General features: G+C 45.0%; 1 protein-coding gene across 4 annotated transcripts in view; it reads left to right on the forward strand.

Moving 5' to 3' along the window:
* The window catches only part of mib2 (E3 ubiquitin-protein ligase mind bomb 2), a 58,319-nt gene that overhangs the window by 19,956 nt on the left and 23,824 nt on the right, over positions 1 to 14,539 (forward strand). For all 4 annotated transcript variants that reach the window (XM_075889665.1, XM_075889664.1, XM_037424895.2 and 1 more), the window contains 5 exons: positions 2,652 to 2,818; positions 3,468 to 3,578; positions 9,145 to 9,249; positions 9,823 to 9,991; positions 13,390 to 13,517. In XM_075889665.1, the coding sequence (XP_075745780.1) occupies positions 2,652 to 2,818; positions 3,468 to 3,578; positions 9,145 to 9,249; positions 9,823 to 9,991; positions 13,390 to 13,517 (680 nt within the window). The remainder of the gene's footprint in view (positions 1 to 2,651; positions 2,819 to 3,467; positions 3,579 to 9,144; positions 9,250 to 9,822; positions 9,992 to 13,389; positions 13,518 to 14,539) is intronic.

The following is a 14,539-nucleotide window of genomic DNA, read 5'->3' on the forward strand; positions in this document are numbered from 1 at the left end:
AACTCATTTGCTTAGTAAAATTTTCCAGAAACTCGCCATGTCACATTTTAATGTATTGTGTTTAGCCTATAGAGAATTGGGCTATTTGTCCGACGTCACCGCAAGTTTGTGAGGGAGTGTCAAGGAGTCGCATTTGCACGTATTTTCTAAGAAAATACCTGCAGCAACGACTTTGGAACTCTGCTCGTACTGGATTTTTGGAACTCCGCTCGTACTGGACCGATTCTAAAAACTTTGCGGCGGTAAATTTGTGAGGGGACAAACATGTTTACTGGCTTCATGGATACTTGAAGAAGTGTTGCAGGGCCCCTTTAAAGGAACATGTTACCCTCAAATAAATCCATTTTATTAAGCTTCCTATGATGGTTTATATGATATAAGTATAATAAATTTTAAAACGTTATGTATCTTACAGGTTATCATTCGGATCCTACCGAAACTACTAATCAAGGTTATTTCGACTTCCTGTCAATGAAAAAAAAAAGGCATTTGCATAGAGCCCCTATTTCAATTCAAAAGAAATATTGTGCAGGTTAGTTAGGTTATGATAAATATTCCCTTTTTTTTATATGTCATACATACTATTCGAATTCGATTCGAAATTATTCGACCAAAATCACTATTTGCTTCGAATTCGCTTCGACCCTGAAATTCACTATTCGCACAAGCCTAATTTTCTTCTTAATGATCTTCTACCCTAAGTATATTTCTTCGTGTCAAACATTGGGGTTTTGGCATTGTGCAAGGGTAAATACCTGCCAAAACTTGAGGCTAGTTTTGGGCACAACTATGATTCTTCATTGCTTGTAGAATTTTATCAACAGAGATCTAATTTTGTATTTTGCCACCACGGTCATGCAACTGCAACAACTAAAGAAGTACAGTGGAACTTCGATTATACGTCCCCCCGTTTCGCGAGGACCCGCATTTTACGGCGAATCGGTTTGGTCCTGGCAAAATCAGCACAAAAATAATGTATTAAAAACCTTGGTTATGCAACGCGGTTTTACGCCGACCCTGCATCTTACGATGACTTTCAGATTGCGTTCGAAAGAAAAAAACACCTTTTTTTTTTACCTATACCAAGCGTCGATCAAATATTCACGAGTGCAAAATGTGAACTTGAGCTGCCCTAGGCAGACGATTGGAAAGGTAGAGAGTGAGACGAGATGTCTTCTTAGAATGGAAAATTTATTTCATGTGCTTCTATATTTCATGCGCTTTTACATACGCCTCGATCACGGGCCTATGTATTTGGGGTCGTTACCTAGTTAAGCTGTATCCACACAGACTAGCTTCAGCCGGCTGAAAAGCTGATGTTTTCAGTCTGTGGAAACTTTTCTTGGTCGACATACAGCTGATCTGCCTTTGTCGCACTCGCAGTCAGGCTTGCGCACGCATATGGGCACGATGCAGCTGTTTTCCTTGCAAAATTACTTTCACTTGACGTCAACGTTCACAAAAAAGTGGGACGTTACACTTTACAAGCCTACCAATCACAACGCGCACATCTCGGTCGTGCACGAAGCTTAGAATAGGGAAGTGTTGCCGCCGGAGCTAAGGCCGCTTCGCGATGCACCGAAAAGAAAGATCCAGGGGGCGCTGACACCGGCTTGCACGTCCTCTCACCGCTAGTCGTCTGCTCTCCACAATGGGAATCGGCTTAGTGTACTGATGTGCGTTCGAATTTCGCTGTGTTCTTTCTGGGACTTGCACGTTTAAACAGTATCTTTATTTGTCAACTGTGTGCGTCATGGCCATGTGAATTTAAAATTTTGTGAAGTGTTTTTTTTTTTTTTTTCTCATTTACTGTTGTTGCTATTGAACACTTCTGGATATTGGCAAGCAATTTTCGGACATGCCATGGGCCTATTCAGGTGGTCTGCACCCGTTTTTCAGGCGAAGCTGAGTGTCACTGCCTATAATCTTAGTTTTTCGATTATACAACGCCCAGATTATTCAATGGTTTTGCGTGGTCCCCTGAAAGTTTTGTAATCGGGGTTCCACTGTATAATCAGAATTTGCTTTCCCAGCACATCCACTTCAGATCGTCCTCAAGCTCTGGCAAATGCGACAGCTTGTAATATGTCTCGTTCAAAAAGTTCCCGGGTTCTCACCGAGTTTCGTGCAGCGTGGAAAGCGCATTGTTTTCATATACCTCAGCTGCACATGGTGTTTGCATTATCAGAATTAAACGCATTACCTCACAGTTGCTCCTGATAAGAAATGGGTACTGTACGTCGAAAGCTTACATTATCAGTGCTACAGCAGGCTTATCAGTATCTCGAAAGTAAATTCTGGTCAAACGTACAGATGCCATTGCGCAAGAATGAGCCGACTGGAGCAAGAGCCCAAACTCGTGAGCCATTGAGCTCACGGGAGATCACAAAACCCACACTTGATAAAAAACGTAAATGTAAAGGCCATATTGTATCAATACAATGCAAGTTGCGGCATTATCATTGGCATACCTCCGTACTCTCTAATGGTGCGAAAAGAAAAAAAAAAGGTGAAGTGCTTGGTGATAACGTAGTGTTATCCTTGTGCAAACGTCTGCGAAGCGATTGCCTCATTGACTGTTTACCGAACGAAGCTGTCATGGCTGACACATTGTGGCAGAACGCAACGGCCAAGATGAGTGTGCCGCGCAGGTATGGGCTCTTCATCGGACAGGGCCATCGTGACCCTAAGAGGAGCGTCAGGCCAGTCACAACGCTCTCCTTTCAGTGTGGGAGACAGGGTGGAGGTTCTCTTAGACATCGAGTCTTTGAAGATCATGCAGGACGGCCATGGTGGATGGAATCCCAAGATGTCCGAGGTTGGTGGCCTTTGCATCTCTTTTCTTGACATTGCACATTTCAGTTATAAAAAATTTTGTGGAGGTTGATAGAATGCTTTTCTGGGCAAGTTGGTTAGTCATCTGAAAACAAAAGCAGAGCACAAAAGAAAGTGGACAAGAGATACGAGAAACTTGCACGAGCGCTTACTACTGACCACTTTATTGCCGAAAATTGAACTCGGTGTTGTGTTGTATGTGTGCTTGCGCACACTTCAGACGATGAATCTGGTCGAAAAAAGCCCGGTCTGAGTTTCAGGCAACCTATTTTGTTTTGTCAATTATATTTTGAACTTGAAAGTAAAAATATAATGACTTGTTAGGCTAGTTGACTCAAAATGTGATTGAAGAGAGCCTAGAGGTGGTTCAAAGAAAAGAAACAGCATCTTTGCTGTCCAGTCTACTTTCTTCCAAGCTGCTGCACCCCTTCACAAGATATTCTGAATTATTTCACTTATTGGCTTTTAACAGAAGCTCTCACAAGTTGATATTCATCGTGCACTTGAATAGGAATTTTTTTTTTTATTCTTTTTCAGAAATAGAGCACGATAGGAACTTATATGTAGCTTTGTGCTCGACTTGACTATATTCCAATTTTTCTTTTTTTTTCATTACTCACTTCTGGTTGCAGGTCATAGGAAAAATAGGCACTGTACACCGCGTGACCGATCGAGGGGACATCAGGGTCCAATATGAAGGCTCCAACAACCGCTGGACATTTCATCCAGATGCACTTACGAAGGCAAGTGCGGTGTTATAAGAATGAAAAGCTTCAAGGGAAGCAAGTCTGAGGCAAAGCCCGCACACTGTCAGCGGGCTAGCCTCAATTCCCACATTTCCCTCTCCTAAATTTTCCTTATCCCGGGCTGCAAAGGCAGCCGTATGTCTCCCATGCAGATAAAATGACACTGCTATGAGCAACATCTAACCTCAATCCAGCCCTGTTACTGCTGCTAAAAAAAACTGGTGACAAAGGAGAAACATTGATAACAAAAGAAAACACACGACACTATAAAATGCATCTGCGCAAGGGAACCCCAGGAAAGTACCACTGGTGTTCATGGTGCTGAGGAAGACAGCGTCCACCACGAGGAGAAGCGGTAGAGCGTGATATTGTTTGCTAGGTGCGATGCCCATGTGCAACAAGGTTTCACGAAAGGGGCTCACTGATGGCACGTAGCTCACGACGATGAGAATGCGAGTCCAATTAATGCCATTTTAGTGGTAGCTCGGAGGTCCCGAATTTTCTGATTCGATGACGGAACTGGGACGTCGCTGGGTCAGCCGGCCCTCTCCAGGAATAAAGGAGGTTGTACCGGAATGGGCTGCGAGGCGTTCTGGCATTGGCAGACATAAGGCTGCTATGTCAGCTGTCCTTGCGCAGGGGTTTTTCAGCAAACACGCACCACGGACGCCCATTGACAAACGGCTTCACCGCTTGTCGGACGTGGCAGGCACGACGATTGCGATGAATGTCATGCTTCATGCCAGGCCAGGTCACAATGCGGCTCAGCTTTACAAAAACTTTGAAGCCACTCAGGCAGGGTTGAGCCAGGGGGTGGCACATCGAGCAAGTGCCCCCCTCCCCGCCAAATTTTTTTCACCACAGCATGAAGAGCGAGAAATTGCTATTTTCTGGAGGTGCCTTTCCCGAAATCAAAGTGGGCCCCGCCGCGGTGGTCTAGTGGCTAAGGTACTCGGCTGCTGACCCGCAGGGCGCGGGTTCGAATCCCGGCTGTGGCGGCTGCATTTCCGATGGAGGCGGAAATGTTGTAGGCCCGTGTGCTCAGATTTGGGTGCACGTTAAAGAACCCCAGGTGGTCTAAATTTCCGGAGCCCTCCACTACGGCGTCTCTCATAATCATATGGTGGTTTTGGGACGTTAAACCCCACATATCAATCAAATCGAAATCAAAGTGGTGCCCCCCCCCCCCGAAAAAAATTTCTGGCTACGCACCTGCACTCAGGTAACCGGCCATGGGTTCGTCGTGAGAGGATTGCAACAGTGCAGCTCTCAGACTTTTGGGCATTACTACCTTAATTAAACGGATCGATGGACTCGTTGTCGGTGGCTATATACTTTAGCAGAAGCCCGTCATGGTCCAGCAAATATGAATCCTCCGGGGACTCAGCGACCAACACTGGTTCCAGCCCCATATCCGCACCCGCTGCAGGGCAAGCAGCGTCATGGCACTCTGTCTTTCTGAGACCGTCACACATTTCGCGACAAAACAGATCACTTTGCTGAGCCTTCAGTAGCTCTTTTCTGCTGAAAGTGATTCTTATTCTCCCAAAGGAGAGCCTGGTATTGTGCCCACTCAGGACCGCAGCAACTGTCTTTTGAGTTGGCGTCATGGGTTCGCTTTCGGCATCGTGGTCTTCAGAAAGCTCCCCACTCAGTCGATTCGTGGTGCACCGCTTACGTGGGTAGCAGCCAAGGTTCTATCACATGCGAACTCGCCTTTTTCGCTGAACGGCGGCGAAGCTTTCGTTTGGCCCCCCCCGCTTGCATGTGTAAAGGCACAGGCAAACGTTCGATCTGAATTATTATTTTTGTTTGTTGTTATTCTGTTGCTTTGGATGAATCAGTGGAGAAAAAATATGTACCTAAAGGATCGACTATTAATGCTTATATTTTTTTACAGACTAACTATGTGCCTTTTTGATCGTAAGTATTGTGTAATTTGTTTCAATTTCCACAATCTCTATTTTTTTGTGTATGTAATGTGCTGGTTGAGTTTAGATATTTTGTTTCTTTTTTCTCTGTGATAACATCTGCACTTACTTAACGACAGTATTTCTTATAATATTTTGTCTTTTATGTATGTAACGTGCCTTTGCAACAGTCGACGTCCGATTTCCCGAACCCTCAAGAGAACGCTCAAACGTCCAGAAAATCAGGCAATCCGGAAAAATGAATGCAAATGAAAACGCACCTTTTTTTCTTGCTGACGGTATTTATCGTTGACGGAGAGGGTGACGGCAAAAAAAAAAAAATCCGATGTGGTCGGCGCGACCTCATAACTCAGCACTTGGATGCAAAGAAGTCACCAATTTTCTTTTGCACGGCGTTCCGCTTGCCTGCGATCATGTCTGCCTCAATTTCAGTCAACATCATGTTGCCGCTGTACACAGATGACAGTATCATCAGTGCTCGCGTCCACTCCGAGCTCGTTGGTTGTGTAGGAGATGGCTCTTTGTTCTCGGTGTTGGAGTCGTCAGAATCCTGGTCAAGTCCGCACATAGCTCGAGGCCTCTGTCAGCGTCGGCGTAGCCCTCAAAGGTTATCCCGGCCGGAATCGACACACCAGCAGCACGCACATCCTCGAAGGCAACATCCGCGATGGCAGTTCGTCACAGACGCTGTTCACTTGAGGCGAGACAGTCGTCTCGGCGTCGAGTGTCAAGCCTGCGTGGCGAAAACAGTTCGCAAAGTCTCTTGCATAACCGCCTTCCACGATTCTGCTAGCACGCCGACGGCAGACCTGAGGCTAACAGGGTAGCTTTTCCTGTTGTTGGAGCAGAGCACCATGCAGCTGAGCACGCGTGATTTGTAATGATACTTCAAGTTCTGAATCGCGCCTTGGTCCATCGGCTGCAGGATTGCTGTGGTGTTCGACGGCAGAAATTCAACCTGTGTAGCCTTTAGGTCCTTGATGTGGCCATGCACAGCGCAGTTATCCACAAACAGCAGAACTCTTCGATTTTGCTGCTTGAACCTTCGGTTCAGCTTGCGCACGTACGCTTCGAATAACTGCTGCATTACCCAGGTTTTCTTGTTAGCTTCATAGAGAACAGGCAGAGTCACTGCACTCTTGAAAAATCTTGGATGCTTTGACTTGCCTATTACTAGTAACGGAATCTTCTCGCATCCTGACATGTTGCTGCCATCGAGGACAGTGAGCCGCTCCTTGCTCTGTTTGCCTCCGTGGCAGGGGTCACCAGCAAATGCAAGCGTTGTCTCTGGCAGCAGCTTGTAGAACAGTCTAGTTTTGTCGCAGTTGAAAATATCATTAGGTGGGAACTGCTGAAGCAAGGACTGCAGCTTTCCATCCCAATATTCGGCGATAACGGAATCATCGACTGCGCCGCTTTCCCCGCACATCTTCTTGAACATCAAGTCATTGTAGCTTTTGAAATTGCAAAGCCATCCATCGCTGAACTTGAAGTCCTTCACTCCCATCTGAAGCGCGAAAACCTCCACTTTCTGCTTCAGGATGTTGCCTGAGACCGGGGTTTTCTTAGCGATCATGGCACTGAGCCACACGACGAGCGCTTCCTCGAGCTTTGGGTCAACACCCTGGCTCGCATCCTGCTTTCCAGCCCCGGTTGATTTGGCAGCCACTTTCAAGATCTTCACCTTGTTTTTGATGTAGTCCGAAACAGTTTGCTTCGAAATTCTGAACTCCCTCCCCACCTCTGCCTGCGACTGACCGCATTTTACCTATTCATGACGGCTTTTTTCTCTATCATGAGCCTACGAGGGTGCTTTGTGCGCTTCGAAGGCGCGGATGAAGACGAAGCAGTCGTTGCCATCTCTGTAAACGGCGAATCCGCTCGACGAAAAGCGCAGCACGAAACAGCTAGGAACTCGGTGGATGCTGAAAGTCGGGAAACGTGATCACTGAAGATAGCGCGCAGCAGCAAACGATCAACCGCAGACATGACCGTAGAGCTGACAAAACAACACGTGAACGAATACAGTGAGGTTTGGCTTGGCTAAGCTACGGCTGGCAACATATTGACATGTGCGGTCTCGAGGTTACTGCAGCCGCGGCGCGATGCGGCAGTTGGCAGCGGTGCTGCTGGCCATACCTGCGATGTGAGTATGTTGGGTTCAAGGATATGAAAACGACCAAAATGGGAGGCGTCGATGGTGACTTTGGTTCGGTGGTTAACAGTAAAAAGTCCGGGAAATCGGATGCCAAAGGCCATAAGTGCCTGGAATTTCGGACTTTTATTACATCGACTCTATGGGGAACTTGACGGTGCCAGAGATAAATCTGGGAATTCGGGCATGTTCGGAATTTCGGGCGTCCGGGAAATCGGGCGTCAACTGTATTTGCAAGGACTTGTGTGTCCCTATTATTTGCTTTGTATCAGGGGGCTTGGGCTTTCCTCAAGTTAACTATTTCGGTTTTTGCCCAAGCTTTCCCACATCTTCACAATGTAAATAAACTTTGATTTGATTTGATTTTGGTCTCCTAAAAGCACACTGCTCTAGATTCATAGTGCGCAGCTTGTCATGCAGCATAACCTATGCGAATATTTAGTGTAATTTTCATGAGCTGTTCCTCAGCACTAGAGTCGCACTAGTGGCGCCGGCTGCCACTGGCTTCTTAAGGTTTCATATTTACAGGCAGCAATCGTTGGCTGGCGCGGGCAGTTTTGTGATGCTTTCTCACTGTATGGTTGTGCGCTGCAGGGTCTAAACTCTCATTGTTTGTGAATTGTGGTTTCTAAACTCTCATTGTTTGTGAATTGTGCTGTGGCACAAAATACTTCAAAAACAAGTACTAGAAGAGAGGGACACGCTGCATTTAGATAAAAAAAAAAATGAGCAAAGAACAGTGCACTGTACCGGGTGGAGAGGGTGGGGAAGTGGCTTGAGGCAGCCCGGCAATAAAGAAAAAAAAAAACATTGAGCGAACAGGTGGCTGCATGTCGGTTCGCAATACTGCAGCAGGTAAAATGGGGGTGTGCATTTATTACCTGGCGAAAAAATAAATCGAAATATTGCTGACTAAAGTACGGTGTGCATTTACTGTGCAAGTGCGGTCATTACGTACGTAAATACAATATATGGACACCCAAGGTGTATTTATGGCATGGGCATTGCCGTAATGTTCTTTGTAAAGACTAAACCGATAACTGTCATCCCCCCCCCCCCCCCCCATGTGTGTGTTGTGTGTGCAAGTCCTGGTGCCGACAGTGTCACTCTAGCTAAAGTTAAATGAGCTGGCCATCTTAGTGACGCGAAAGGGGCATGGAGACACTGGATCAAAGGGCATGCTACGTGGGTCCAACAGAATATACATGCCTCGATCGACCGGCTTGAGGTTGTGCATGCCTTATCTTAAGAGGAAATCTGCAGATGGCTCATAGTTTTGCACTTGTTGTGCTCTCATTGGAATGCTTGTGTTAAAGCCGTACTTGATACGAAAATCACTTTGTTTGCTGCAACAACCATGTTTACTAAAGGAGCTAGGTGCTGGCCTTAGTTTGTACAACATTTCAATTTGTTAGTATCGCATTCATTAACTTGCCGTTGGGGCAAAACTGTGACCTTTGTTTTTGTTTTTGCCCAGGTCGTGATGTTTTCTGTAGGGGACATGGTTAAAATATGCGACGACCTGCAAAAGCTGAAGGAGTGGCAGGTTGGCCATGGTGAATACATTGACGCCATGAAAGCGGTGAGTAGCGTCAGCACAGTCAGGATTTTTCTAAGCCAGATGCAATCAAGTTTCTTCTGTGTCGGTTTAAAAGTAAGGCTGTCCTGCAGTGTGGCGTGTCTAAACAAATGAGGAAGGGTTACCACCACAGCCTGGTTTAGTGAAGCAGTTGCACTGATGCGGTATTATGAATGGATGAAATACAGCTGATACAAACTTGGTGGAATGGGCTGGTATGATGGGCTAGTATGAATGAAACAGGAGTAATATCTCTGTGTGTGGTACTACTAGTATTTTTATTTCACAAGCCCGTGCATGACAAATAGTTTTGTACTGAATAGGTCAGAAGAAAACTCTTTTGGTGTTTCCTCTGCCTTCCCTTGCATTAGTTTTCTCTGCTCATCTGACAGAGTGCGAGCAGTTTTGCATGTGTTGCACTCATGTTAGCAATAGGGAGTGTGAGACACAAGCTGATGAAACTTCAGGCTCGCAAGCTATGCTTTGCATTATTTTAATTGAGATGACTGATGTGCCTGGAATACGTCCACACTGTGTGTGCATAAATTTAAGTACCATTTTTGGCTGTTGATGCAGTGCCTTGGCAAGCTAGGAAAGGTGGTCAAGCTGTACTCGGACGGAGACCTACGGGTGAGCGTGGATGGCCAGACGTGGACTTTCAACCCATTGTGCGTCGTCCCTGTGCCCGGCTCTGCCACTGAGATCAGCAACACTATGACTGCCAATACAAGGGAAGAACATGCGAGTATGTTGTCTCTTTGTTTCAAGTAGTCACTTTAGGGATAACTAGGCTTGTGTGAATACTAGAATGCTTCAAATAATCAAATGAATATTAGAGTATTCAAATCAACTTGGACTCGAAATTATATTGTTGAAGATTTCGAAGTAATCAAAATGAACAAATACAGGTGTAAACTATAGTAGTCTGCATATGACTTCCTGTAAATGTGGTTTCACTGTCGTTGAGGGGTGCCAAGCCGTGAGTGCACCCATTCAAGTGTGCATTAGTCTGCAAGTTACTTGCTGCAAAGGTGCTTTCACTGCAGTGAAGGAGTGCTAAGTTGTGAAAACATATTTCCAAAGGAAATTTTAATGCTGCCATGCTTTATTGCAAGACTAAAAGTGAACATATTGTACTCACATCATATCTTCATTTTATTAGCTTAAAAGCTTGTTATACCAACTTATAGGCTCTATGTATAGTAAACTTTAAAATGCGACCTATTTTACAGGTTATTAGTATTTGTATTCTACTGAAAGTCGTATCCTGCTACTACTCAATGTTGCTTCCACTTCCTATGAATAAAAAATTATTACATTTGTGGGTCCATTGTTTCAATATTAAAAAAGTATATATATATATATATTGTGCGGTTCAGTTAGGTCATGACAAACATGGTCATCTTTTTTTTAATTAATGATATATGTTGTTTGAACAAATCGATATTTGCTTCAAATTTGCATCAAACCTTTAAATTTACTATAAAGACAGAAAACGGCCCCAGTGAACAACTGTCACAAGGCAGTACAGTCTGCGTCGCCATTCGTGTCAACCGCATGGTAACTTGTTTCATTTTTTGTTTGTATGAGGCGCACACGAATTACATGGACATCAGATTATGTCGATTGCATCCTCAGTATCGCCGGCAGCGGTTGGACAAGAACTTTTAGTTTTGTCGTGTGACTTGACAACTACATAGTCGCCATCCATGATTGGGCATTAGCGAACCAGGTTTCTCCTACAGCGGCTGTGGCGCTCAGCAGTTTTGTTTTGACTACTTGCGCAGGCCATTCGCGTGCCTTAAAAACTGCGCAGATGCTGCCTATGATTGCGTCGTTAGTATCTGAAGTTTCATTCGCAGCGAATGTGGCACTCATTAGTTTCGTTTTGAGCTGATGCCACGTGGGCACAACGTCTCAAAACTGACTCGTGGCTAAAGAGGTCGAGTATGAAGAGCTTTCATCCACGTTCTGCATGGTGGCATAAAACTCGTTTGCTACATTGTGATGGATTAACGACTAGTGATCATTTTATCCACAAAAAAATTGCCACGTGTGCATGGTGGTGTTTGGGGTGGCAGTTCGTTATAAGGGAGTGGTGCAGAGCATGTTTTGGGCTAATTGGGACACGTGGCTTGTGCACAGGGATTTCAATGTAAACTAAACTCAGGGAGGACGAAAATTGCTGCTCCTGCACTGCTTTTGTGCAAAATAAGAACAGAATTTGCATATCCATGCCAGAAATGTCTATTGATGTAATAGCCATTGCTTATTTTTGCTTGATAGTGTTCATAATTCAACTTTAGAATTATTGGGACTTTTTTTTTTGGTCCTGCGAAATCCTTATTAAGGGGAGATGCTACTCGAAGACACTTTTTTTTTTTAATATTCACCCTAGAGCAATGAAACTTGATCTGTTTATGGAACTTTGTATGCTGATTTCAAATATATAATTAGTTTTCTTGCATGCTGCATACTTTTAGCTCTGCAACATGACAAAATGAAAACCTTAATCCTTTTGCCCCCCCCCCCCCTCTTTTTATCCCTGAACTTCTGTAATTTTTTACCATTCGTAGTTCACAATGTTTGAAATAAAGTGTAGAATGCAAGTAACTAATTAGAAATGCTCATACAAAATATGTAATAGGCGTGAAAAATAAGACATAAAAAGTCCATATTTCACTTAGCCTAGTAAAGGTTTACAAACAATTTTTTAGTATACAATAAAATATTGAAATTTAAACTAAATAATTGCATTTGTCATACTTTGGAAAAAATTTGGGCAAAACTTCATGCAGATTCGAGCACAAGAAGTGCCCAAAAAAGGAGGGGCACATTGAAAAAAATGACAAAATTTTTGTTTTGAGGAAAACGAGTTTTAAAGTTTAAATTGAGTTTTTATTTATGAAAGATATCAATAAATCTGATAAAATTTGACAACCAAGAAGAAAAATCCTTCTTGTTCGACAGGACTTCGAAATCCAAACCAAGTCCAGTGTCATGCCATTTTGCGGCCATGTTTGTGCCACATACCGTCGCACATAATGGCAATGTTGTCCCTGCTAAGTTCCCTCACTGCGAGCTCTTTCGACCTCACAAGATTGGCGCTGACGTCATACATTGCCGCATCACGTACTTTCCGGCTGACGGGTGCGAATGACTTTTGATGCGTTGGCTTTTACAAGCCAGCAACTGCCGCAAATCGGACCAGCTGCTCGTAGCCTATTCCTACAGAGCGCGCCGCACAACGGCTTTCACTTGCGAGCAATGGCTTTTTTCATTCATAACAGAGATAATTACATGAGAAAAACATTGTTCAGCTGCGCTGCTCAACAAGACATGGACCCCGCAAATAGGCGTCGCAGCACATACAGGCGCGCAGCGGCCATTGGCGGTGCCCCGATCTGTACCACGTGATAAGCCAGTCGCGGCGCTTGAAAAATGTGCAGAAGCGTGCTTCTTTTTATTATTTCTTGTTCTGCATCAGCGAGGGAAACTGTTGTTATTTGAAGAGTGAGGCTCGACTCTTCGGCTCATGCGATCAACAATGGCGAGCGGCGCCGCATTATCGGCGGCAAGGTGCTCGAAGGCAGCACACTTTGGGCCTTTTAACAGGCACCTTGTGCTCTTTGGATGCAATTTTAAAGTATTTTCAGTTAAGTGTAGACCTGTAATTTTTTTTAATAACAGTAGAGGTACCAACCTTATCAAAAACAGGCAAAAATTTAAAAAATCAGTGATTTTGAAAGAGACTCGCGTTTTTCAACCCGCATCTCACCTTAACAAGCTTTTACTGTACTTTGCAGACGGAAGTGCCGGTGTGTGTTTGGTTTATTTGCAAGCAAGGCCCATACATGGGGAGCAGTTTCTTTAAAGAGACATTTAAGTAGGACACTGAATCGGTTTAGACAATCGAGTAATTTTTTATATCTCTGCTGTCAATTTCTTTTTCTCAAGAACCTTTAGTCTGAAACGCCTTGGTTTCAGCATGCCCTTGGTAAGCACATTAGTATGACATCCATTTTGTGTATTTCAAGCACACTGGCCCTATAGAAATACCGAAAACTTGCTACGGTAAAACTTGAAATGCTGTTGAAGAAATGAACATACTCTTTTTGTCTTTTTTTTTTTCTTTTTTTGCAGACCCGCTGCTCAGTCACTTGCTAGCCGAGCAGCAGAGCGATGCAGGCAGCATGGACCGCCTGGTGCGTGACGCAGCTCAGGGTCACCTCGATGTGGTGCGTGATCACCTTGCCAAACACCCGGACAGGGTACGTGCTGGGTGGAGGTGATATGCAAATATGCTAGTAGGGTTGAACCTCTCTACAAGAGACATACTCTGGGCGGCTGTTCTCGTCTCTTATTTGAGGTTTCTCGTATAAGTAGGTTACCACGCACACGCTCTATCAATGCCTATTTCACTGTAGGCACGCTGGTGTCTCTTATACCCTTTTGTCTCTTACATCAGTGTATCGTCAAGGGGTTTGACTGTATAGACGAGAGCACGCCTATCTCGCACCCAGGCGCCTCCGGCGGTATACCCTCGCTCCCAGAGACGCCATAATTTGTTTGCAACTGCCAAGGCGCACCTCGCTAGCATGGCATGCAGTGGCTCTGGGAGTTTAAAATGTGAAAACGCGCCTGTTCACGCTACGCTCACTTATAAAATGTCATCTGGGTACCACTGGCTGTCATCTGATGCGACAACAATCAGCGCAAGAGGAAGAGATCGCTGAGCACTGCCTGTGAAGTTCACAGCGCATCGCAGGAATCGTGCCGGTGCGGTGTTTTTTGCACAGATTTCTGTCCACAACAAAAAACGCTGAGCTCTGCCGCCTTGGGATATAATCCCCATCAGCAGGAAAAATTACGAGCCCAGTGTAGTGTACAAGTAAGTATACTTATTGCGTTTATTCAAGCGCGACTCCAGCTGTTTCACTTTACAGCAGCGATTTGCGCGCAGTATGCCTGTAGTATGAGGCACAAAACTATTGCCGTACACTTTCGCAAGCCGCATGTCAATAATAGGATATGCGTATTACGACTCACGCGTGGATGCACGCACCGCGCATGTTTAGTGCAACTGCAACGGCCTACCATCGCGATGCGTGAACGGCGTGGACAGCATGACTTTTGACCCAGTCGAACTGCGACATGCCTTGGCTGTCACCAGGTGAATCTACGTGTGCTTTTGGCCGGCGTCACCGTAGCATGTTAAAGTATTGTTCTGGCTGGCACTTTTGCGCCGTGCGTGTGTTCCGAGTGCCCGGCAGGGCTAACAATTGATACACAT

The sequence above is a fragment of the Rhipicephalus microplus genome, chromosome 3, assembly GCF_043290135.1.
Source record: "Rhipicephalus microplus isolate Deutch F79 chromosome 3, USDA_Rmic, whole genome shotgun sequence".
Taxonomy (NCBI): Eukaryota; Metazoa; Arthropoda; class Arachnida; order Ixodida; family Ixodidae; genus Rhipicephalus; species Rhipicephalus microplus.